Genomic DNA, 26,261 nt, shown 5'->3' on the forward strand with positions numbered 1-26,261 from the left:
CCGAAGGGCCCCCCGCGGGAGGCGTCCCACGCGAGGCCCCCCGCCGGTCCCTCCGGCCCGGCCCTGCCGCTGGCTGCCGGGCTGTGACCGGGAGTGCCCGGCTTTCTGTCCGCCGGCCTCGCCTCACGGCCCCCCGCCCTCCCTCACGGTCTCCCCGCCGCTGCCCGCGGACTCCATTTCCCAGCGGCCCCCGGGAGGGCGGCGGCGCCGGGCCGGCGGCCGCCGCCGGCGGGGCCTGCCGGGAGCATGGCTGCCAGGGAGGCGGGCGGCGCCGTGGTCGGCAAGGCCGCCGATAAGCTCTTCTCTCTGAGCGGGCTGTTCGCGGTGTACAAGCCCAAGGGGCCCACCTCGGCCGGCGTGCTCAACCTCCTGAAGGAGAGGCTGCTGGCAGGTAGGCGGCCAGGGGCGGCGAGGCGCGGAATTCCCAAGCTGGGCCTGGAGGGCCGAGGCAGGGTTTGGTGGCGAAGCGAGGACGTGGTGGCAGGGAGGTAGGTGTGAGCAGGAGCAGGCCGGCCTGAGGAGAACGCCCATCCAGCCCTCGAGTGTTCTGGCCCGGCGTGGCCGTGGGATGGGCGCTGCGGTGGTGTGTGTGTTGGTTAGGATGCTGGAAACACAGCCCCTGTCAAGCCACTGCACCCTGTTTCTCAGCATTCATAAAACTAAAGGAGAACTGGGGTTTGACTTTTTTTTTTTTTTTTTTTTTTTTTGTGGTAGTTTGCAGCCATGGCGTGGCCCAGGTTGGGGAATGGAGCCGTTCCTGGATACGTTCTGGCTCGCTGCGTGGAGCTGCTGGGTCCCTGCAAGACTCAGTGTGTTGGTCACGCTGCACGGTGAGCTGTGAGGCCGTATTCGCCATTTGCTTATTTGGGGCAGGCATCTCTTACTGCCAAAGGTACAGGATGATGGGAGCCTTCGTTCTGAATGGGGGTGAGATTTGCCCCACAGAAAGCTCCAGTCCTGCAGTGCACTATGCAGGGAATCCTGACTTGCTGGGAGAGCTGTTGAGCGGGGTCCCAGGGGCAGCGTGGTTCCATCTGCCAGAATGGGTGTCAGCAGCATCACTGCAGCACAGCAATGGCAGGGTGCTCTGCTTCAGTCCCACTGCCTATTGCTGTTAAAAACAAACAAAAAAAATCACCAAATGAGTGAAAACCATAGTGTTTCAAGGAGACTGAAAGTCCTGGGCACAGTCTGCAGAAACTGCATTTTCTGAATACAGGGAAGTCTGAATGTCAGATATTAGGGGAAAAAAGTGTGGTCGTTGCAAAGGTGTGAGGGACTATGGCTTAGGTTCTCTTTGTAATGCATATGGGGACTTGGTCATCTAATCTGGGCTTTTGGGCACTTGCTGATGAAGTGAGAACATACTTTCAGACTGGTAAGTGTTTATTCAGGCTGATTTACTCTGTAGTGAACTGTAGCATAGGCACAGACTTTAGTTCAGCTTTGTATGGAAGAGATTTGGCCAGACTGTGTCTGATTCCCTGATGTGAAAGGCGTAACGAAGAGATAATAGCAGTAGGTAAGGGAGCTTAGAGTGTTTGTCATATTTAATACTAATAAATAAGGGGTACTGGACTCTGCAAAACTCGTGGACTCATCAGCTGCATAGGAAGTATGGTGGATTGAGATGCTCTGACAGCTCAAAAGTGGCAGTGAGCAAGTTCAGTTCGTTGCAGTTTCCACAGGGCTGTGTACATGCGAATAAACATGATCCATTATGTGGAAGTAAATACAACAAGAATTGATCAGATTATTTGGCATAGAATTTGTATAATAGATTATTTCAGGGACTCATCTGCTAGAGCTTGTGTGCTTTGTTGATGAAACTTCACAGGTGAACTGTCTGCCAGGTTTTCTAGTAGTATTTTCTGAACATCCACTTATAATGCTACATAAGACTTGATTAGAATCTAAGTGAAGATAGCTCATTAATTGTTTGAGGTTGGGAGTAGACCCAGATGAATCATGGGTCTTATTCAGTACAGCAGTTTCTGCACTACTAATTCATACTTCAATTGATTTTTATCTCCTTTAGCAGTCTGGAATTGTGTGCTATTTTTCCTGTGATCTAAGGTTATTCTATAATGTTTCCTTTCAATTTCTATTTGCAGAAGCTGGCGTGCAAACAAATGGGAACAAAAGAAACCAAGTTTTGAAAATTGGACATGGTGGAACTTTGGACAGTGCAGCAGCAGGAGTTCTGGGTAATGAAAAATATAAATACAGTCATCAAAAGACTATTTTAGGAAACATTTTCATGCCTCCATGAAATCAGAGGCAGAGGAACAATTTGGGATACGCATGGCAGGTTTTGCAGGAAAGACAAGTTACTGTGGAAGAGTGATCTGGGTTAAATTTTCTCTGCATATACTTTTACATGCATAGAATGTGTTTCTTAACAGAAGGCTATATTCCCCTGCCTCCTAAACTCCTGAAATAACTTGTCGGCTATTACATGAAAATACAGGCTCTTATGTAATGAATTCTAAATTACCTCAGAAATTGATGGCTTTTTTTACTTAAGCTGGGGACTTATAGGCATCACAATTTTCCACAGTATTTGTTCTTAAACTAATGCTTTTCTGGGGTTTTGAGTGAGCCTTTTGGGATGTAATACTTGCCAAATGAAAGATGTAAAAGAGCAATTCATCTGCTGCTTTTTTTGAGGCTCAGCAAAGAAACAGTTTTCTCTTCCTGTCCTGTCTTGCTTCATAAAGAAGAGTCATGAAAGAAATTTTGTCTTTTAATTTTGATAGCAATCCATTTATCAAATTCCTTTGTTTCATTAAGGAACAGAATGCGTTGATTGCTGGTGTTGAAAACTCAGCTGTGTGTGAGGCCATCGGGCTGGATTATTCCCATATCATACATTGCCACCAATAGTTTTGTTAACAAGTAACGTGCAAACTACAGCTTGCTTAAATCATAGCCTTGTAGCTCTACTTGGCAAGAAGCAATGACAGCAATACTTTTTTGGTGTTGAAATACAATAGGTACAACTGTGAGTATACACTGAAAGTAAAACCACCAAGTTTTGATATAATGACTTCTCTCAGGAAGAGCTGCTCAAGGGGATGTTGTTTGCCGAGACTGTTGCTGGTAGAGGCCTATAGGCTAGGAATTGTCTTTCTCTGTCACCTATGAATATTGCAAAATGTAACATTCTTGGGCTAGAAGTAAGCTTTCTTTGTTCCACTTTCCTGTACTGTGTGTATTGCTGTATTGCTGAAGCGGATGTTTTCCTTTTACGCAGATGTTCCCTTTGAGCATGCTACTGCTCATTGTGGGAAGTCAACAGCTTTGATCCATAGGAAGAGAAAAATCACTCTTGCTTCTTAATCGCTTCTCCTACAGTTCTCTGATATCCAGCAGTCTCCAAAGCCTGCTCCTGTGGCATGACAAAAAGTACTAGGGCTTGATGTGCTTGGTAAAGAGCGAGTAGAGCATCTTTCATTGCACTGCCATACAAAACACACAGAGAAAAATCGATGGTAGCTAGATTGGAAAGGACAAAACTGGAGAGGAGTGGGAAAGGGAATGTGCCCAGATTTCTTGTGGGTTTGAGTAAGATAACGAGGACAGAAACAATTTATTCAGAAAATGTGTGCTGCTTTTTGGGACAGGGTGGTGGGGCAGAAAGCTTTCTTTCCACATGAACAGTAGCATAAAAGAAGTATTTATGTTCTGAAACCTCTATCCTTTCTTAACCTATACTGCTCTTTCCCAAATTTTATGTACTGCATATCTATAACTTTGTTCATGGGAATCAGTGGATACAGAGTCTTGCTTAGTGTGCCAAGTGTACTGCAAATAACTGGGTGATACTTTTCATTAGAAAATATACTTATGTATTTCTTTTCTTACTGACAGCAAATGTAGTTGAGGAAGGACCTTGGAGACAGGTCAGTGAGCTGTGGGGTGTGAGTGAAAGGCAGCTTAGAGACCAGGTGGCATGTGATGGCCCTGCACTGGTAGGAGCCTGGAGCGACTGCTTTCTGAGAGGGAAAATCTTCTGTCTGTCCCCGTCTGTGGCTTCCATTGTGTTTGTAAGGTGGTGGGAGCTATGACTCAACTTCTTTTATCTAAAATATGAGACCTAATGATGATGATAAGAAGGAAGGAACTGTAGGTCAAGTCTTAGCAAATATCTTTTAATATCAGTCTAGGGCTCTGGTTCCAGTTTAGTGTTTCTTGCTGTACAGTGGGAATTGTAAATATTTGGCTTGTTTCTATATGCCAGTTCTGAATTATGCTTCCATAGTAGAAGAAAAGATGAAAAAGTATCAAAATTAGAAATTCAGTTAAACCTTGTTACGCTCTGTGTAGTCTGGTAGATTTAGTTTATGTCGCCTTTCAGTAATACATACGCTGATGATTAATGGGGAAGATTGTTAGTATTGTGTTCACAAAAGCATTCAATGTCTCTTTAAAATCATTCTATTGTATCTCTTGACACTATTCAGCAAATTTCAGCTCAGCAGTTATGTTGAAGTGTCAGTGATGTCATCACGTTGCAAGAAGACTGCTTGGTTATGAAGTTTTATCTGTGTGCTTATCTCTTTTTCTCAGCCTTGTTGCAGCTCGTTCCTATCTGGCAAATATGACAGGAACAGGCTGAACTGAAGGTACACAAAAGCACAAGCATGAGGGCATATGTGATTAAAAACCCTCAGGAACAACAGGAGAAGTAGTCAGGAATAAGAAGCAATCTAATGAGTCTCGGAGTGTAAATATTGAGAAGCATTAGAGCACTAGTATTTGTTTCAGAAAAAAAAAGTTCATTGTCAGTTTGATGATTTTGGAACTGGCTCTTGGTTAACACAAAGCTGATTTCCTGCAAACTCCCTTAACTCTGTAGTTTTATTAAAATCAAGGACATAAGCTGTTAATTTATTCCATGAGTTGCAGACAAAACTAATTTCCTTCTAAAATTTTCATTGTTTCTTTGGATTGCTGTATGTGGAGAAAATTGATAGGAAAGCATATTCCAGGAAAGCACCTTGTTGTAAAAAGCTTTCAAGTAAAATATAAAATAGAGCCCTTTTTCATTCTCTTTCTTTTACAAAAAGCTGACTGATTGCTGTTTTGCAGAACACTGGTTTAAGATTGAATAAACAGTAGTCTGTACATACACAGGAATAGGAAGGTTTGATTATAAAAGATTTCTGACAGAGGCAGTTGGACCTTTGGATTATTTTATTTGCTTGCTGTAAGCCTGATAAACAATTTCATTATGCTGCCTTGGCTGTATTACTCTCAGTCACTATCAACCTTTAAAAGGGTTGTTTAGTTACAGTGAACGCTAGATTCATTGTTAGTGAGCCATAGCCTTCATCAAACCAGAGATGTATTAATTGCACTATCCATTTCTTTGGTGATTAAAAGATAAATCTGGGGGTTGAATTAAAGCATTTTAACAATAGGTGAAGCTTATTTATCTTCTGCTTTAGACTTTTTACCTTTCAATAGTCCCATGTTTGAACATCAGAGATACTTTTGCATAAGCATGGACTCTCTTTATATGCTAACAGAGCATGAAAGGCTGTATTTCTGACTAGCATAATATTTAGTAGTGAATGGTGTTGAATAAGAGAACTGCAGAGCTGGTTTTGAAGTGACATTTCTCCTTCTGTCTTTGCAGTGGTTGGTATTGGAAAAGGAACAAAAATGCTGAGAACTATGTTGGCAGGTTCCAAGGTAAGGAAGGCTAAATGACTTGTATTAGTCAGGGGTTTTGTTTGTTTTATTTTTCTCTTCCAGTGAAGAGCTGTATCAGCATACAAATATCTCAACCATCCTGCATATTTAGTTTAAATGTGTCCCTCAGTTCCTTTTTGTATTTAGTCAGATATTGGATATGAAAGACTCTTACATCCAGAATGTGTATTTTAAAAACTTTGTCTTGGTTTTTCTACAATATGTTAATAGAAACCAGATTCCTGTTTTACAGGAAGATTTCTGTACTATTTATTGTTTTCAACAAAAAAAAGTGGGAAAACTGTAATGAAGATGGCACTGTAAATGATGTTTTTGGGATGTAACTCTGTATGACGGCTCAGTTTTTGGTCATTTTCCTTATGTGTAGATAACATAATTGCTATTTAGCTTGCAGTAACAGATGGTCTTTGTTTCTCTTCTCTCCTCTTAAATACCAAGAGGCCTTAAGAGGCACCTCTTGGAAGTAAGAGTGTTTTGCATTTGTGATGGTAGCTGTTGTTCCAGATTGCAGATCCTGCAAACAGGTGCTCTACAAATGCATGGATAGGCACATGTTAGAAGCCAAAGGTAACAAAAGCCCTGTGGTTACATGAGATAATATAGACTGGAGCCTTGACAGATAGCAATCTTGTTCATTGCTGCTTTTGATAGTTGTACTATGTCTTTGGTGAGTGCACTCCAGATTGTAGGTGTTACATATGCAAACAAGTGCATCTGCTCCCAAGAATAATTTACCAGTGTTGATTCCATCCTTGCAAGTAAAAATATGTGGGTTTAGCCATTATTTTTAAATTAGAAGTTTAGGTAAGAATGGCAGATGCAGAAATCAATTAAGCCTTCCAGATTTCATCTTATACTCAGGGCAAGTCGATAGTGGGCTCAGCATATTGATAGCATTTCTAATGCATTTTATTCTGCTGTTTATCCCATTCTTTTCTGGTGTGAAGACTTGAGCTCTTTGCAGGTGGTGAACTGATAACTTGAGGTAGAATTTGATTGACAAGCTTCAGTTCAACTCAAAGGAAAATAATTTGACAGATGAGAATACAACCAGCTTAAAAAGACACAGCTGTAGAGTCCGATCCAAAACTTACTGTAGTCAGTGTCAGTCTCTGCACTGGCTGTAAAGGGTTTGCATTTGGTTTATAGGACTAGATTTCAGAGGCATCTGCATTTTGAAACAGGCAGTAAGCAGCTGGAGCTGGATTTACAGTGGAAGTGTAAGCAGTTAGCAAGAACTTTTAAGCTAAAAAAACCCCGGCATTGAGATACTTCAGCTAAATTAAGTCATCATAGCTAAATGTGTTAAAATTATTGACTTTAAAAAATGTAAAGCAATTGAAGTATCTCTTAAGCTTATATTCACAGTGGAAACAGCTGTGATGGATGAAGTAGTTTCAATCTTTTTCACAGAAGAGAGTATGCATAAGCTCCTTGTTGACTTCACCGTGAAGTCCTGTAGCCAGTAGGAGTGTTATCTAGCCAATGTTGTGCCCAGGTAGCTCAAGAAGGCTTATAGCTGCTGCTGAGGGACAAGGCAGGGGAATGCAGAGGAGAAATGGGCAGTGGGGGCAGTCTGGTAAGCTACCCCAGCTGGACCCATCAGCTGTCCCCTGGCCTTAGATTGGTGCTGTGAGCACATGATTCGATAAGGCAAGCAAAGTCACGTTCTGACAGTAGATCAGGTCTTCCACTGCAACTACTTGTGCATTCTGACGTGGTGAAGTGCATGAGGTAGCTAACGTCCATGCCAGGTGGCATGGTGGTCGTAAGCCTTCATTTGGAGCTTGTCTCTGCTTTCCTATTTTCTATTTATACTTCAATAAATTAGGCACACAATTACTTGAGAGGCTTAAGGAAGCTGAAGGATCTCCCACAGATATCTGCCTATTTATTTTTTTGACCACACTGACAACAAAGGTTCATAATGTAGTGAGAGATCTGATACAGATAAATCCATGGCTGTCTAAATAGGTTTGCATCCAATGCCATGTGCTAGGAGTTTATACTCTTATTTTGTTGTTTTTACCATTGTGAATGGTAAAGTGTTTGTTGAAGTGTGATGTTTTTGTCTTGTTCCTTTTTTTACTGTAAAGATACAGATGAACTGCCTGAGCCTCTCTGGTTGGGATTTGCTGTTTGATTGTAGGAATATATCTTGTAAAGAAATAGTTCAGTCTATCATTGCTGGCAGCAGAGCTATACTGAGTGGCCAAAACGTATGTTACTGCAGTAAACTCCATATGGTGGCTCTGCCAGAGATTAGACTAGCTCTGATTTTTTCCCAAACATCGTGTGAAACTTTCCTGACTCTTTGTGGCAGCTCTGAACATTATCACTCAATTTGCAACTCATACACATTACACTGACGGAGTGTTACTCTTTCGGTGTAAACCTCCTCTCCGTTGGTTTGACCTCCTTATGAATGAACTAAAAACAAATAAAAATGTGCAGCCAAGGGCAATACCTACTTAGTGTTCCAGATTTCTCATTGAGTTCGTAATATTTATCCAGAAATAAAAATATGTGCAAGCTGGCTTAGGTTTTGTTTGTTTGCTATATTTTGTTTCAAATGTTCCAAGTGAGGGGGGGAAGCTGAATCCTCTTGGATCTGGAATTTAAATACTGGGCATTTAATATATGTTCCATAGGAGAGTCACTTTGCCTTCTTCTGTTCTAGGACTTGGACTTGGTCTTGCTTGGACTTTTTTCACTGCATTATTTTGAGAGAAATTGTTTTATCGTGTTTGCAAAATAAAGATAGTAGAATGAGAAAATATTTCCTGCTTCACCAGTAACATTAATACAATGGGGGGGGGCAATTTTTATTATGGTAGATTGTTGCTGAAGGAGTCCTCTTATGGTGACTTGTCTGTTTCAAACACCATGTGGAGGTGATCTTTTAGGGGGGAAATGCTAGCTAGCAGCACAGTTTCCAAAGTGGTAATCCTGTTTTAAAACTTCGCATCTACAAGAATGTGCTGTTACATAGAAGCAGTGGGGCAAATGATCAGGGAGTCATCAGAGAAGAAAAAAGGGAAGAACAATAATCAATGAAATTCATTATTCACATACTTCCTGTTGGGAGATGTTTTCTAACACACACAGACTTTATTTTTAGGTGGGATAAAACAGGATAACTGAGATTTTGAGACTTCAGTTCCATGTTTAATTTGCATATTTTTCAGTGAAATAACATCTGGATTCACCCTAAGAGAGTTTGAGTCATACTAGTGTGAATGAAGCTAGAACTTCTCTATCCATCAAACTGTGCTTGAAATTGTTGCCTCTTGATGAGCAGAAAGCATGGGCATATTGTTTTTATCTGAGGATTGAACTTCTTGTCATGGTCCACCTATAATCTGAAACCCCAAGTGCTCAGTGGGTTGAGGGGAGTTGCCTGAGTACTTTGTGCTGGTTGCACAAGGCTCCACAGGGACTGGTTGAAATAGAAAATTTAATCTCAGAAGTTGTGGCTTCTCTGGAGTGAAACACCATCCAAAAAAAAACCCCCAAACAATGAATAGAGTAAAACCCATACTCTAAAAGATCATAAAGCCTCGAAAAAGAGATTATGGGCAGAATGAAGACACATCAGTGGCCGGATCTGCGGTAACTTCTATTTATTATAATTGGAAAAATTTGCGTTTTTACAAATCATGGATGGAAAATGAGTGCTAGGTCAGTGACCAGGTCTCAAAACTTGCCAGTTGCGCTTATATCTTATGAGAGGGCTTTCTTGGGCAGGAATTGGTTCAAATCACATAGAGAATTTCTGAAAGTAAGTTACTTCTTGCTTTGTAATTCCGGGATTAGAGTTTGTATATTGCAAAATTGTTTCCCTAGAGGGCTGACAGCAGATCCCGCGGAAGAAAGTGTCCATAAAGAAGGTTGTTTCTTTACCTCCTGTGATTATCTTACTGTCCTAAAAATTAGTCTTTAATTTGTACCCATTGACTTCTCAAACACAAAGGTTGTTAGCTTTCTCCCTGAATTCATTTTTTTAAAAATTAAGTCCTTAGTTTCCATCTTTTGGCAATGAGTTCAATGAATTAATAATACATTAAAAAGCATGCCTAGTAGTTCTATAAGGAGCAGAACTAATGAAGCCTTTTCTTGTGACTTTGTTTACAGCTCGTTAGACACCCAAGCCCCACAGGTACTCTTTGGTATCCAGTAATACAGTGAGGCTCCCTCTGGAGCCTTTTTCTTAGTGGAAGCTGTAATAGATTTATTTCTTCTATCTGTCTGTTTTCAGGAGGCTTATAAGAACTCAGCGTCTCTGAGACCTCTATTCTTCTGCCAGCATTTGTGTGTTTGCACATTAACATGCACACCAGGATGGTGTAAGCACTCTATCTTTGGAAATCCTCATTTTCTTTTTGAAGAGCCTCACTGTGGTTTGATTTTTTTGGGGTTTTTCTTTGGTTTTTTTTTTTTCTTAAATATATTTTCAAAAGCATTTTGTGCTCCAGTTCCTATATTTGACTTATGAGTGCAAGAAAATTGAGTTGACTTCCCGTTTGAAGGATCCTCTTGGTGGTGTGTGCTCTTAATTTTAATCTCAAAAATTTCTTTACAGTATCACGAGCTGAGCTCTTTGTTTCATCTTGCTTTCTTTTAGAGCTAGTAAAACCAAAACTACTTAGTCATACAGTGCATAGTGTTGTGTTCTGGGGTTTGTTTTTTTTTTCATACTCTGATAATTTTAAAGTTCTCTTGGAAGGGCAATATTTCTGGGTAGTGGTAATACTTCTTATTAGACTAATTGGTATAGTACGGAAAACTAGGCATTTGGATATGCAGTCACTTTCTCGGGTCTAAAATAGAAGCCATGAATTTTAAAACTAAGTGTATTTCAGATTTGTTTAGAGTTTAGTGCAGTTAAGTATCTTTTAGACCATTTCTGAAAGAAAAAGTGGTTAATGCTTGTGAGTGCAGTATACCAACAATTCTGGGTGGGCAAGCAGTTATATAAGACCCCAAGACTGTTCCACACAGATGGGCTACATTTCATTACCTGCTTTAATTACATAGAGTAAGAAAACAATTTATCCCCTATGTGAGGTAGCAAGGTTTTGTTCACAACCGATCAGCCAAGCTTCCAGTCACAAGGCAAGGGGGGCTGTTACTGCTTGCTTGATGATTTTTCAGATCCCATTTGCTTGTGTTCACGCGTGGTTTCAATTGGGGTTTTTCTTCCAAACTGCAGTATTAACATATCCGACTCTCTACATTTGTCTTGGAGGAATCCAAGTAAAAGTGGTTTGTTTGCTCTTTAGCTCTTTCCCTAGGAAATTTTTTCATCTGCAACACCTTCTCATTTTTCACTCTCTGGTTTGTGCTCTTTTACGTTCTCACAGCTCTTTGCTTATGGTATCCCATCCACAATATCCAAGGGTCTGACTGAGTTTCTGTTTGTGTTGAGATGGGAGAGGTAACAAAAAAAAAGAGTGCAGTATGTGACCTGCTCATTTAAGCAAAATGGATTGTAGCTACACAAAATGTCATTACTTTGCCTCTGTTCAAGCCCAAAGAAATTATTGTTTCCTTACAAGGGAAGTAGGAGAGCAAAGAAGGAGATGATAAGGTTATCTCCTAGGGGAAAGAGAGAGCCTGGTAGATTATACATTGTGGCATGTGAAGGGGTTAGTGTGAGGGAACGTTATAGTGTACCATAAATCCAATATCTCTATTGAGCCCATGTTTTTTTTTCTGAACCCAGTGGAGTTATGAATTTTAGTTCCCAGGCTTGTTTTGAAAGGTATTTTATAGTTTTCCCTTGAGGAACAGGACTGGCAGATCGGAGATGGAGTGATTGTTTTATGAGAGATGTTAACCCACGGGCAGATGGATGTGTTTCAGCCCTTGTAGACTGGCTAGGTGAATTCTTCCTGACATGTAGTGGTTGCCTAATTTCACCCATTTATTTACTATTTTGTGTGTTAGATGAAGTATATTACATTCCTGAAATATAGGTATAGGACAGAGAAGTCTTGACATTTCTGTTACATGGTGTTTGTTACAGTATTGTGCAAACATTCAAGAAATAATGTTGGAAAGGAAAAATACATAATTACTTGTGTATTTGCACAATAAAGCGCAAAGGTGTCATGTCTATTAATAAAACTTGCCCCACTTATGTCTGTAGTCTGCAACAGCTATATCCAAGTACTGCTATAATAGTTTGCCTTTTTTTTTAACCACCACTGACACCTGAGAAAATTTTTGCAGAACCAGAACTTTCTGTTGTAATTCCACAACCTCTTTCCAGAGCAGAGGAGATTAGTTCAGAAAACCATTGCTGTTTATGCAAACTTAGCATTGGTTTCTGTCTTGTGTGTATTATTTTACGTTACTGAAAATGAACTTCTTGTTCCCTGAATGCCTCAAGTTATTAACCAGAGATCAGCGTCAGTTTGTGAAAGTATGGTTGTCTTCCTTATTTTGTCAAGAGGAAAATGCTGATATAAAAGGAAGGCTGGGAGAATGCATGAATGATGTTGGTTTTAATGTTTTTTGAGAAAGTGTAAAGGGTGCTACCAAAACTTGAAATGGTGTCTGTACAAAACATGAGGTACTGAGAGAATGTTAAGCCTGCACAGTGGAGGATGCAAGAATCAGGAAGGGCTGAAGTGTTAGCTGGATAAAGTGGTCTTAAATATGCCCCTTACATGTTACACACAGTTAAGATCTGTAATTACCTGACTGTAAAACACCTGATACGTTTCTAACCTGCTTTTTTGGTAACAAGTTGTAAGAAGAGGCTGATTGGAATATCTACTTTTTCATGCCTTGCCTAGTATCCCCAGAACAAAGTTGTAGAAGAATCTGTTAAATAGTATAGGTAGACGCTTTCCTGCAGTGGTACCATTAGTAAGGTGGCTTAACATGCTGTGTATTGCTTGAGACTCTTTTATGCTCACTCCAGAGGCCTAAACTATTAATAGTTCAGCTTCATGCTCTATTAATATTCACATTTTTTTTGAACTGTTGAAAATCTTGAGACTGCACCTATTGTGCTGCAGAAACCTCTTTCCTCCAAAAATGCAGAATATGTTAAGAGCATGCTCTAGTGTGATTTTTTTTTTTTCTGTTCTTCCATTCACAAGGTCAGTCGCCTTCTTTCCTGTTGACCGTTCTATAATTGTGTACATATCTGTGCTACAGGTACAGTCTTGCTTGCATTCATTAAAAAAAAATCAAGACTGCAACACGGCAAGGCTTTTTTCTCTTAATAAAAATCACATTAAAAAAAAGATGTTAACAGATATAAACTAGCCATTCTGCATTGTTTTCTATAGTGTTCCTTTCTAGTAATTTGGAGAAGCTCTTAGCACTGCCTTTTAGAATTTACTGCATCTTGGCCTTAGCAGTGTCTTTGAATTCACCTAAAGGCTTTCATGCATTCAGTTTTATCTGTGAATTTGTATGTACCTATAAAGTGTTACCCCTCTGGAAGGACCGTCTTCTATTTCTGGGCAGAGAATTGCAGATTTCCTTAAAACTCTGTTTCTTAGATAGAAGCTGAAGGTCAACTTTGTTCATTTTCTCTAATCTGTGGCGGAGGTGCTAGAAGGCAGAATGTGTAAACAGGTAAAGAACAGGTATTGAAGCTGAAGATTAAATTTAAGAGCCAATCTGAGGCATTTTGGTGAGCGTGGTAGGTTTCCACAGAGAGCAACTGTCAGAAAGGTTTGCATAGAGGGACTGTAGGTTACAAACAGCCACTTTTGCACCTTTGCCTGCCTCCTGTCTTGGACGTTGTGAGCTCGTATTGTGTTTATAAGCAATGTGTGGCCATGGTGCTGTCTCAGGTTACCTAGTATTCCTGTTACTGTTGGGATTGTTCCCCCTCCTGCCCCCTTTCTCGCCCTCCCTCTAACACCAAAATTTAAACTTGCTGCGGTTTTTAGCTATCACGTTAAAGCTTCTCTGAATTCCATATAAAGTATCTTCTGTGGGTTCCCTATTACAGGTGGTTCTAGTCTTCCACATTGAAAATCTAGTCAGCCCGTATGCTTGACCTTTTTAAATAAGCTGACATAAGAGGTCAGAAAATCCTGTTAGACCAAGAGTAAAGATCAGATAGTTCTTCAGCAATGACAGTACAATTACAGCATCTAGCAGTAAATAAAATTTAGTGCAGGCTTAGCACAAAGTCAGCTTTTTCTTTTAGGAGAAAATAAAGAGTTAGAGAAGTTGTAATGTTTTTGTATGTTAAGAGGACATGTTTGGTGTTTGATAATTCTGAATTTGCTCTGTCGTGAAATATGGAACTCCTCCCTTGTCCTGCAGTCTTTATTTTGCCTCTGTGCAACCTGCTTTTAAGAGATTAGGGCTCTGTGTTTTTAATATATTGGAATCTGCTTACTGAGAGTGCTTTGTTTTCAAAAATAATTGAAACTATGGCAACCCTCACTTTTTTCCCCAGCTTATTTGTCTACCTCCTGTACTCCTCTGGTTTGGTGGATGATTAGCCTACTGGAAACCACTGTTAGCTGCTAACGTTATATAAACAGCAAATATAAGTTATGTAAATATTAAATCCAGAGCTCCTTAGTTGTGCTTTAGAGATCATCAAACACAAACTGAATGCCACTGTAAAACTGAGAGTTTAAGGCCTCTTTGCTATCTCAGTGGCTTAAGCCTGCAAAACTGAAGTGTTCGCACCAAGTGAGCAGACTGAACGGGTCAGGCACAGGAGCGCTAATTCTGATCAGTTCTTGCCTGCTGTGTGCTCGCTCTGGTTTCATTCAGGTTCTCTAGAGCACTTGGTTGTTTTTGTTTGTTTGTTTTGTTTTATGTTCTCTCAAACTTGTCGGCTGACAAGGCACACAGGCATCAGTTTACATATATTGACTTTCTGTTTCTACCGAATATGGCTTCTATTTCCCAGCTTTCAGTCTCTTTCACAAGGGACTGTAGCCTTTATTTATTTATTTTCCTTTTACACTTCTGTGTTCAGTTGCTGCTGTGATTAGAAAATGGGTCATCCTTGGATGAACTCTTATGACCTGCCTCTTCCAGAGGGCTTGCTTGCCTGGGAAATTCTTGCAGTGGGAGCCATCTTAAAATCTTCCTGACAGCTACTAGTGACCTTATTTCATAATTACTTGTGTTTCTGTCTAGCTCTTCCAAAGTGTTGCTTCTCTATGTTTGAAAAAGCTTTTAAAGCATGTTATAATTTAAGATTTCAAGTCTCTGGCTTCTTTCCAAATAAAACTTCAATATATTAACAGTTAAAACTGAGAAGCTCTGTTCCATGGTCTGTCTGGCATTTGCACTGATAAGTGGGGCAGACATGCCTGGCAGTCAGCCCAGGGCCTTCAGCCTTCAGGAGCCCCCCTGGGTGGGTTGTGCAGCTAGTAACTATGCTGGCTGTACAACCCCTCTAACAGGAGGGGATTCTTCTCCCTTCTCTTCTCCCTCTTTTCACAGTTAATATGTGTAGTGATAAAGTCTTGCCTTTATCTTTTTATGGATATACTTTCCCCTTCTCTGAAATTGGACATGAAATGAAAAAGCCAAGTGACAGCTATTCTCTTACTAAAACATTATTGTAAACATTATATCGTGTGTTGTTTGTGAGAATTTTGACTGTGCCCTGTGGTTGTGAGTCTCAAACCAAATTCCTCTTCCCAAGATTTATTAGAGGGTTTGTAATGTGTTTCTTAGGGGTTCCCATCATCTGTTCTTTCTCCAGCCCTGGCGCTTATGGTGTGTTTCTTTCTAGTCATGGGTATGTTAGTAAATATATGGCTGCTGGGGCACTTTCCTGCCTTTCTGGTCTTGTTGAGGTAACATCCATTGTGCCCCCCAGCCTGTGTGACAGAGTTTTCACATTACATCATCATTGACAGAGTGCAGCAGTTTGTCACTGTAAAGCATCTTATGGCTGTCTCCTCACTAGTGTGAATGAAAGAGTTGCTTACACTTGAGGGCTTCTGATCGCTTTGCTGGCTTTTGTTTCAGGTGCTGTAACGTCAAGAAAATGGTTTTCTGGACAGCTGAGAAATGTATCCATTCCCTAATGCGGGACAGTTTTGGGAAGGTCTGTATGCCCTCAGGGTTGTTGTACTCTTGTACAGTTGTGAGGCTTTGCTTAGGGACCATGCAGACAGCCATCAGAAGTTGGAATGCTGCATGATGTTGCAGTGCTTGCAAGTTGTGACTGGGAATGCTTGATCTGCGCTTTTAATGTGCTACACTTGCGTGCTGTGGAATCCAACAGGGAGGCTGAGATGCTGCTTTTAATCTTTAAATGGTTTGGATCCTGGTCTCTTGAGATGAGCAGGAGCAAGGTCCATAGGGACTATTGACTGGCAGTGTTTCTGACAAGCTGCCAATATAGGGACGTTTCCTGTCACAGTCTGCGCTTGCTAGGCTTTTTCACTGCCTGCAACACCTACTACCTTGCTTTTTTTGATTCAGGTTGAGTGGGTTGAAGGCAGCGTAGTTGTGAGCAGTTGGTGTCTGTGTTCCTGCAGTGATCTGTAATTTAAAAGTACAGGAAGAATGCCCCTAGATGTATTTTATAAAACTTGAAGAAATAAATGATTGCCCACACAGGTGAGAAAGTCATCAAAGACTTATTAAATGACTCAGAATCCATTGGGTGCTTCTGAGGGCAGTATGAGTTAGAGTCTAAAGAGAGTTAATGCTGAATTTTGACACAAAATAAGGGGAACAAGAGCTTAAGTCTGGACTCTCATGTTATCTTCTACAAGCTCCAGGTCCTGCACACTAACAAAGGGGAAGTAAACCCTATTAAGTGGCTAGTAAAAATTATGATGTATAATTGTAGATACCCAAGGGCACTCCGGAGACTGATCGTAAACCAAGTGTAATTCTTAATTTCCTGACCTGTTATAGCCTTCTTTGTGGATTATTGCATTGCTGGCTTGAGTCTTCTGTGACTCTTTAAAGGCTCCTGTAAGGAATGGGAATTTGTGACTAATTTTTAAGGACATTCTTTTTACAAATTGGATGGCTTTTTGCCCTTTTTGCAGAAATTAAAGGGGAAGTCAAACATTGAGATTTGGATTGTATTGTTCATCATCAACATATTATGCTATCTCTCTGTTGCTGGGAGGTCAAATATTTCATGTTACTGTAACAGGCAGCCTAAAGCAAGATGGCCAAAACCAGAATTAAGAGGAGGAAAGTAGTATCAGTTTTTTGATTTGGAAACATCTGAAGATGGTGTGTAAGGTTGCAAATTTCAGATTAGAGTTTTACTGAACTGCTAAGATCATTCATCATGCTGGTGATGCCGTGAAAAGCCAAAATCAGGACTCAATAGTCTCAACAACTATTAAGCAGATATTCTGTATTGAAGTGCTGGACACACAGAGGATCACGCCTAATGTGCATCCCGCAAGTCATGATGGACAAAACTTATATTGCTCAGTTATATACATATGCATTAGATTTCCTGGCATTAATTACAATACTTGCATCTTAATTACCCATGCGTTTTAAGTCCCTTCTTCCACATATGGTCATGAGTTGGCCAATCGCGTATAATCTTGTCATAATGTATTGCAAGGGGTGTTGGTTTCAACTAGTGTTCTCTTATCTAGATGGAGATAGTTCTTTTTGTCTTGGTTTCAACTGGCTCCTGCTGCTAGGTTGTTTGCATCCCTCCAGGACGTTCCCCATCAGGCTTGCAAAGATGATGTCCTTGAGTGCCTTCTTGCCTGAGAGCCTTTACAACAGTGACAGTCACGAGGCTATTGTGTGTTTGTCCTGGACGCTGCTGAGTGGAACCTTGGCGATCATGAGGTGGTTTCCAGACAGGAGTTTGGTGATGTTGCAGTACTGCAGAAGGAGTCTTGTGGTAGGAGTTTGGTAGTTCTGCAGTGTCCTTATCTTTATGGTTCTCCACATCTGCGCCATAAATTTTGTTTAGGTGCTTCTTGAAGCCTTTCTGCCTCCTCCAAAGCAACAAGTTTTAGTCACAACAGATCCAACAAGTTTTAGTCACAACAGATCCAACTCTACCACTAGAATTATGAAGATCTGCTCACGTGTTTTTATTAACCTCTAGAATAGTTGATGAGCAGTGTATCTTTCTAGCTATGGTATTAAATGTCAAGAACTAGATCATTAAATATCTCAGAAAGCAGGCAATTTTATAGTCCTAAAAGCAGATAAATATAACTTACAGTTTATTAAAATATTTGTTGTGGAGCAGTCGTCATCCGTGCTTCCTTTCATTTCATTTCCATGCATTCCAAAAGCATGTCAAGTTCAAGAATTTGATGTTAAAATGCATATGTTTGCAGGATTGTCAGGGGATTCAGATATCTGCAGTATTTAGGAAAAAGGTAGCCTTACTGTGGTAAGCAAAGAATACAGTTATTTTTATATTGAAGTCTGCACTACACTGCCTTTTGTGTGACTGTTCCTGCTGCTTCCATTTCGTGGCAGTTGCTTGAAGAAATACATTCAAGTGGCAGGTTGTCACACAGAACAATGTCAAGGCATGTCTTAATGGTCCTGTTTTGTAGGTGTGATTTTTATGCCTGTACTATTATTACTTGAGCTTGTTTGTACTTAGCAACTATATGCAAAAGGATAGATTGCATCAAAGAGTAAAATGTTAGTGCTTATACCTGTTTGGATGTGTTCCAGTAGAATTTGGTCCACTAACTTCTAGAAGATAATCCTTTTATGACTTGGTTCAAATTTATATTAGCTCAGTTGGGAGTAAGTTCATTGAAACCTTACTGGGAATTAGATGTGTGGAACACCTTCATTTTTCTCTCCCAGGCTATGTAAATGCTTTACTTTGAGGCCCATGGACTTAACATAGGGCTGAGGGAAATGTAATGGAATGGGTCAAACCACAGATTATAATACCTAAAGGTATCTCCAGACTTGACCCAAACTCATGTTACAGAGTGAGTCTTCATGTGTTGGCAGCATCATGAAAAGACATGGGGCAGCTGGTTCACGGGAAGCCTTCCATCAGCTTCAGCAGATTGTGCCATATGCCCACAGCCTGGTGGTGCTTAGGGTGAAAATGTGGGAAAGAAGGATGTTGGGTGAAATGCAATAAGGACAAGAGCTACTGGCCTGGGAACAAGTTAATTCCTTCTGGCAAGCTACAAACGCATACACTAAAGAATTCTTTAGAGAACTGTGTAAGGAAAAACCCTGAAACAGAAATATTCAGAGAACCCATGACGAGCAGAGATGCCACTCAGGGGCCTTGCACTCCTTGTACCGGTCACAAGGTCCTTACCAGCTTCCACATGTTCAAAACTCCAGCTTTAGCCTTAGGCTGTTGCATATCGCTACATTTCATGGTGGAACTGTTGTAATACTTTGCCTTGGAAGTGGGTGTTTTGCTTTCAGACGTAAAGGTCTATGTGGTGGTGTCTTTTTTTTTTTTAATTGTGAAAGGAACAGAAAAATTCTGTGAAAAGTGCTCTGTGCCTTGCTTCAACAGTGACATATGACACCCCACGGAAACTTTGATTTTTACCACCCTATTTTTTTCCTTATGGTATTGATGTATTTATAGTAAAAATTAGATTCCATGTTGCTTCTTTCCGGGGTTTCTAAAACTGAAATCATAGGCACATGTAATGCAGAATTTTTATTTTTGTTTCATTCCTTGTCTTTTCATGTTTACTTTTGCTTACCCAAAGTTGCTGGGTTGACTGTTCAGATATTATTCTTCCTGTCCTGATTTGAAGTACTTGGTACTTTCAGTCTTTATTTAAAAAAAAAAAAAACACAACCAAAAAACCACCAACCTCGAGGACCTGACTCACTAATCTCTCTTTTTCCTTCCCAGAAGTACACTGCAATTGGGCTACTGGGCAAAGCTACTGATACATTAGATGCCACAGGAAAAGTAACTGAAGAAAAACCTTATGGTAAGCATAAATATATCTATATACTTGATGTAATTTGAAGGCATAAATGGTATCTATCATAGAAAAGCCAAAGAGATGTTTGGGACGCTGTGAATTAAATTTGAATGTGAAATCAAACTAAGATTATTTCATCTTCAACTTCAGTGCTCATATAATTCAGACCAGCTTCACGTAATTATGTCCAGTGAAAGCGTTCATTTATATTGGGAAAAAAACCAAAGCAGGCATTAGATTAGGAGGCAGAAAATAGAATTGGGCAGGACTGTATCATTTTAAATCTTTGACAGGCTGACAAATGGCGTGCTGTGTCCAGTAAAATTTTCTTCTTTTGGTGTATTCCCATGAGTGCTTTTTGAGAAACACCCTTCAAGGCCAGTGTAGGAATGAACTACTTAGATCTTCCCTCTAGGACACCCCTTTAACTACAGACTGCTCAGTGTAAAATGGGGATGGCATAAAACACTTTCTACCTATGTTCACCTACCAAATCTTGCTCTTGCTTGCAAGTCTATGCCCTAGCAACTTTAATAGATGAACTTTTCTGACCCACAGAGCACAGTGTAAGAGTTTAAAGCTTCAAAACTAATCCTGACTTTGTTGGAATGGCTTTGTTGGAATGGGCATTCCACAATACCCAGGGCATCCTAGAAACAGCATAGGACTAACCAGGAACACACCAAATATATTTGCCACTAATTCTTTCACAACCTGAGGAAAAACATAAAAAAACCAATAAGTACTGGTTGCTTAGCAATTCTTACAGGTTCTACGCTGTTTGTGGTACCTGGTAATAGGTACATGAAGTAAATTATTTTCTTTTTTTAATAGCATGATGAAAAAGGTAGCCTGGATTCCACCCCTCAGCCCCAGTCTCCGTTCTTTTGCAGTTTTTCTTTTTGCATGAGGCAGGCAAGTGTGAGTTTCTCGTCCACCTTAACTTGGTGCATCATTCTAAATAGTATTATTTACTAGGTAATGTTATTCAGAGATGTTGGATCATTTGCTTCTGCTTCAGGATCAAGGTCAAAGTCTCTCTCTAAGCTTCTGAAGGACTGAGCATCCACATGGTGTTACAGTTGCCAACACTTCATGATGATGGGAGAACACTGTTTTGGTTTTTAGGTATACCTTCCAGGGAGTGGAATGCTGTGGTTCTGCTGCACTGAGTAGTATTTGTTGTAGATACTTGCTCACATATAAACTGTGAAATATTATTTCAGGTGGAATAAACTTCCGTGGTCTAATAATAATAATAATAACATCTGTTTCTTGAAGCACTAGTCCTGCTTTGTTTAATTTTGTATTGTTTACTGCAGACAGAATTTAGAGTGTTGTTTTCATGCATGTTTCTTTCACTGGCAGCTCTTGTTGCAATAGTTCCCACCTCTGCACCACCTCATCTGTTATGGTGGTTTAGCTTTCTGTTAGACTGTGTGCTTGGGGAACCGATTTGGGTTAAGAATACCCCTTTAATTGAGTTGCATGAGTTTTTTGGTTGCATGATCCAGTTCATCATGTGGTCTCATGAAGAGCAGTATTGGCACTGCTGGGGCAGTGCAGTTTTGGGTGCTGGACGAAGTTTCCTTTTGCTGAAGCTGATGGCTGAAAAAAATGCTCATGAAATTGGTCTCAGTGGCTTTCTATGTTGATGCCAATCAGTCAGATTTGAATTCTTCAGAGAGAAGAGAACATGCATGCTCCATATTTTACTCCATGGTACCTAGGTATTTTATATTTCCTTCCTTCTTCCTCTTCTGATGTATCAGGTTTTTCTCATCTTTTCCAGAGTCTTCTCCAAGGCAGCTTGGTTTTCTGCATAATTCCCTGAGTGGCCCCCATCCCTAATCCCAGCTGGTACTCGAAGAACAGACGAACCAGTTATGAGCTGAATTTCAGCTTTCCTTTGACGCCTAGAAGGATCCTGGGAGAAGCAGAGCATCTGCTAGGCAATGTAAATCCTGCAGTGCCAGCAGCATCCAGGATTGGGCCTTAGTGCAGAGAAAGGGCACTAAAACAGCTTGCAAGACATGTAAAACTCTCCTTATGGTCCAGTGGAGTCATTCAAGAGGAGAGTGCCTGCAGAAGGTTGCCTGCTATATTAACTATAAGAAAGTGTTACATTTTAGTCCTCAGAGTGTCCCTAGACAGCAGTTTAGAAAGCAAACTGTTGTGTATTACAGTTAGTTGCTATGGAAGGTTGTACTGCAGAGAGCTCCTTGGGTCTAACCCCTCCTGAACTTCTCATAGATTTTTGTTTATTTCTTATCAGACAATGAATTTGCATTTCCACATGAAATTAGATTATGGTTTCATACTGCTCCCATGCTGTCAGATGCTGACTTTGGAAGCAAGTAGAGTTTCGCGTTCCTCTGATTTTTTTCTTGAGGACATTAATGTTTATTGCCCCTTTTCTTAGTGTTTGTAACTATGTACGGGAATGTGCATTCTGAAATCCACTTCCTCCCATCTGCCTTTGGACTATGGCCAGACATGGAGAGCAAAATTCATGAAGTTTTCTGCAGATCTCTGCTGATTATGCTGAAATATGTGTTTAACAGCACTACCTGAATAATTTGGAAGAAGTAGTCCTTTCAGCATTCCGCTTTGTCTGTTTGCAAATAATTTGTGCCGGGCCAGATTGAGTTGAGGTCATTGCTATAGTTCTGTTGGACTGTCATGGATAATTGTTGTATTCTGTGTTGGTGTAGTTTGTTAACAAGTGCAGGGCAATATCACCCTTCAGTGGGGGCCTCTTGAGGCTGTGGCACAACTGGCACGTTTTGGTTTGGTAACTTTTAATTAACTTCCACTATGATTATAGCAGGAAAATGGATCAACAGTCACCAGTGTTCAGAAGCACAACTGTTCTTTAAAATTTTCATATTGGAAGCTAATAGGCTCTTTTTCAGTGTTTTTAGAAGCATTGGAGAACTGAAATTTGGGTCCTTTGAGATGCTGATAGAATCATAAGTCCACTGGAAGACACATAGCCTGTGCAGAGATCACATAACCCCACTGTCGGTCTAAAGCCTTAGGAAGAAATTTAGAAAACAGGGTTGAATTGGAGGTTATCTGAATACATTCAATACAACACTCAGAGCAGGTCCAATCACTTTAGCTAAGACTATTGTTATTCCTGGGGACTGGATGCAATTATCCCATGGGCCAAACCTCAGCAATCCTCACTGAAATCATTGTGAACCAGGGTGGCAGCCTCCACACCCCTCCCTGGAAGGACACAGCTACAGTTTAAGTCCAGCTTCTAGCAAAAACTCATAGTCCATGATAGAGCAGATGAGGATATTTGGTATTTGCAATGAGGATATTGGGAGGAATAGGGTAACTCTTGATAGGAAGGGTAGTGACAGATGTCTCCTGCAGAAACCCCTTATTCTCAGGGAGTGGAGAAGGGAAGTCAAACAGGGAAAGTTTTGGGACTATTGCTGCTAATTAGCCTTTATGGGTGTGTTCATATTTCATGCTTGATGGAGGGTTGAGTCCAAATGCTGCCCTAAACTTGCCAGCCAGACAAGCTGTTAACCTATTAAACCCAAGCCCTCAGCCAGGTAAGGAGACCAGTGGGCCAAGGGCCTGGAGGGAAACAGTTGTCCTGGGAAGCAGGACTGCATTCCCCCCTGACCTGTGCTGTGGATGTAAAGCCGTGGGAGCTGAAAGGTGGTGAAGGAGCTGATTCCAGTGTAGGGTGTGTGCCCTGCAGGGCCACGCATCCAAACTGATGCCTGGGACAGATATGCAGTTTTGAACAGTAGTGAAACTGTTCACAGACAGTAGTGAAGCTGTTTGGGGTGAGGCTTAAGAACACATTCTTTATGACTGAGGGCTGGATGAAAGCTCCACCAGCTTGTGTGGTGTTTTAGGAGAGGGCAAGAGTCCAATGCAATCCATTAACACAAAGGCAGTGCAAGCTGGAAGAAAAAAGCACAGCACGTGGCTTTAGGTTTTTAGAATGTAATAGCAGCCAGCTCATACCATGATGTATCGCAAAAGACAAATACTATTTATTCTAAATCTTAGGAAACTCGTCTGTAAATATTTTCTTTGATAGCACACCATACAATTTTGTTAATGGCTTAAAATACATCATTCCTTACCTGGGGATTTTTTTTTTTTCCTGAGATAGAGATTGCCTATAGCATGAGGCTAGGTGCAACCTCTCAATCAGGGAAATATGAGATCAGAGCAGGAACTGAACTCAGGTGTCTCATCAAGTCCCTAGCCTCAAATGCAGTTTATGGGGTACAAACTGAAAGAGACACACTTACATCTGAAATACTAAATTCTAGCCTGAAGCAACCTGGGGTTCACAAGAAGGCTCCCAGGATCACTGGCATAGAGCTGAGCCATGGTAACTTTCCGCCGTGAGGTTTTGTTGTGGTATGTCGCAAAACTAGAGTAATACAAACAGAAGATTGAAATAACCGTGTAACAAGCTATTCGGGAAAAGATCCAGGCTTACTTTACAATTGACTTTGTTGTTCCTACCGCATATGCTCTCAGCATCCCTGACTGACTTTTGTGCCTTGCAACCTCGCTGTTAATGACACTTCTTGAGGCAGCTGCTGGGGCCTAGGGACAGCATCTGCTCTTGAGGCTGCAAAGTGTGCTTTGCAGAAGTGAGGTACCACATTGCCATCTTCCAAAGCTGCTGTGGAAAGAACCTCTTTTTTTTTTTTTTCACTCAAAGGGTGAAGTACATCTGTTTTGTAAGGCTTGCAAATAAATTCTGTTCCAAAACATAATGAAGGCTCAGCAAATCAGTTTGGTTGTTTTACGTTCCAGGATGCTGTTGGCTTAGCAGGGTGACGCTAATTTAATATAACTTATGAGAAACAGGACTAGTCAAGTCCTAGGCAGAAGTACACTGAAGTGCGTCATGATTACAGATCTTATGTTTGTACTCTCTAAATAAATTAGGGATGAATGTCGTCTCTATTGAATAGTATTTCAAAGGAGCTATTTAGGTTATAGCCATCTGATAAAAGTGGCACCGATGTGTATGCATACTCCTAAAAGAGTAGATTGCCTAAAGCAGCTATCTTTCTTTTACAGGACTTCTTCAGTAAAATTGCCTTACTTAATATATTAACAGTACCCTGGTGTGTGCTTGCCGGTTAGTAGTTTGGTAGAGAAATTTGATGTGTTGTTCCAGATGCAGTCATTGTCTTCACTGGAAAAAAAAAAAACACAAACCTCGACATTTTTGTTCTCTAATAATCTTGTATTTTTCCCTGCACTTAGGTACTCTTAAGAGAAGTTGCCATGGTTAGATGAGCATTTTATTCTTTTTGGTGCTTTAACAAAAATTAGAGTAGGACAAATTCTGTAGTTTTTGCAGAGTTCCCCCGAAAAATTAATTTGCAGTCCCGAGAGAGAAAACGCAAAAGAAAACTGTGTATATTGAGACTTCTGCCCTTCTGAAAGCGTCCAGACTGTCTTAATCACCTTGGATGGTTTGTTCCGCTATTTTTGTGATAATTCACACTCCTACCTACTTTCTGTTTTCATCTCTTGTCTTTGGTGTTTTTTACCCGGTCTAAATTCAGATGAGAGGGACCTCTTCTTTGTATCTGTTTGCAAAACACGGTTGATGCCATTAGTGCCACGTGAATAATCAATGTTAACATACTTACTTTTTTCTTTCTACAGACCAGATAACAAAAGGAGATCTTGAAAATGTGCTGCAAAAGTTCATAGGGGACATAATGCAGGTTCCTCCGCTGTAAGTTCCACAATATTCAGACACACTTGGCAGTTGTGTTCAGCTGTGGGGACTTGCCAACAGAAGTCAGTTCTCTCAGAAATAAAAAGACACGTATTGGCAAGAGGATAGAGGCAAGGCAGACTTAGGACTTCAACATTTGCAACTGCAGGTCACGCCCATTTGAACATCAAGCACAAATGGTAACCTGGAGTCTGGGTTTTTTATGGTAAATGTAAAATAGCAAAGCAGTCTTAAACAGCTTTGCAGGGCTTAGTGGCTTCTGTCCTGTCTTCCAATTATAAAGCAAAGCTCCTAGTCTTTAATTTTAGTTGTGGGGTAAGTAGAAGCTTACTAACATCTGTGTGGAAATGCCTTAAATTACTTCAGATCAGTTTTCTGAAAACTTGGAGTATGAATGAGTGATTAGTGACTGAGCTTCTGTAGTTTACCACATTTCTTCTAGCCAGGTGAGCCATAGTATCTGGCAATATGCAAGCACTTAGCTTGTGACAGATGGCTTTTATGGTGATTTAAGCTAACACGCTTTCCTTTGCGTTTGCAATGGGTCGGTTACTGTGGTTCCAATGTGAGCCCTGTAAGGTCAGTAATTCAGTAGGTGTTCTGCTTCGTGTGACCTCTTTGAAACTGCCCTCGGCTAATTTGAGTGTGATCTTTTTTGATTATCCTACGGTCATCTTTCTGTCAAGACCGAAGTTGGAGCTTTGCATAAAGTTTCATGTAATCAGTGAAATTAATTTTTTTTTTTGTTCCACAGTGGTCTCCTAAAAACCCTAGAACAAGGCTATATAACTTGAGAGCTGCTATTTGGGGAAGACGCTGGTGTGAGACGAGTAAAGGTGTAAGGCAGAATTACAGGAGTTGCCTGAGCAGCTCCCAGTGCTCAGTTCAACATAACATTGAAACAG

At 40.7% G+C, this 26,261-nt stretch overlaps 1 protein-coding gene across 2 annotated transcripts in view; it reads left to right on the forward strand.

The window, feature by feature from the left end:
* The first annotated feature begins 203 nt into the window (after positions 1 to 203).
* The window catches only part of TRUB1 (TruB pseudouridine synthase family member 1), a 29,853-nt gene continuing 3,795 nt past the window's right edge, over positions 204 to 26,261 (forward strand). Inside the window, exons 1-6 of one of the 2 annotated variants that reach the window (XM_075107306.1) lie at positions 204 to 391; positions 715 to 830; positions 2,115 to 2,207; positions 5,645 to 5,700; positions 19,532 to 19,613; positions 25,281 to 25,353. In XM_075107306.1, coding sequence (XP_074963407.1) covers positions 746 to 830; positions 2,115 to 2,207; positions 5,645 to 5,700; positions 19,532 to 19,613; positions 25,281 to 25,353 — 389 coding nt within the window. In that variant the 5' untranslated portion in view covers positions 204 to 391; positions 715 to 745. The remainder of the gene's footprint in view (positions 392 to 714; positions 831 to 2,114; positions 2,208 to 5,644; positions 5,701 to 19,531; positions 19,614 to 25,280; positions 25,354 to 26,261) is intronic. The other variant, XM_075107305.1, reaches the window with a different exon arrangement.

This window comes from Phalacrocorax aristotelis, chromosome 12, assembly GCF_949628215.1.
Source record: "Phalacrocorax aristotelis chromosome 12, bGulAri2.1, whole genome shotgun sequence".
Classification (NCBI taxonomy): Eukaryota; Metazoa; Chordata; class Aves; order Suliformes; family Phalacrocoracidae; genus Phalacrocorax; species Phalacrocorax aristotelis.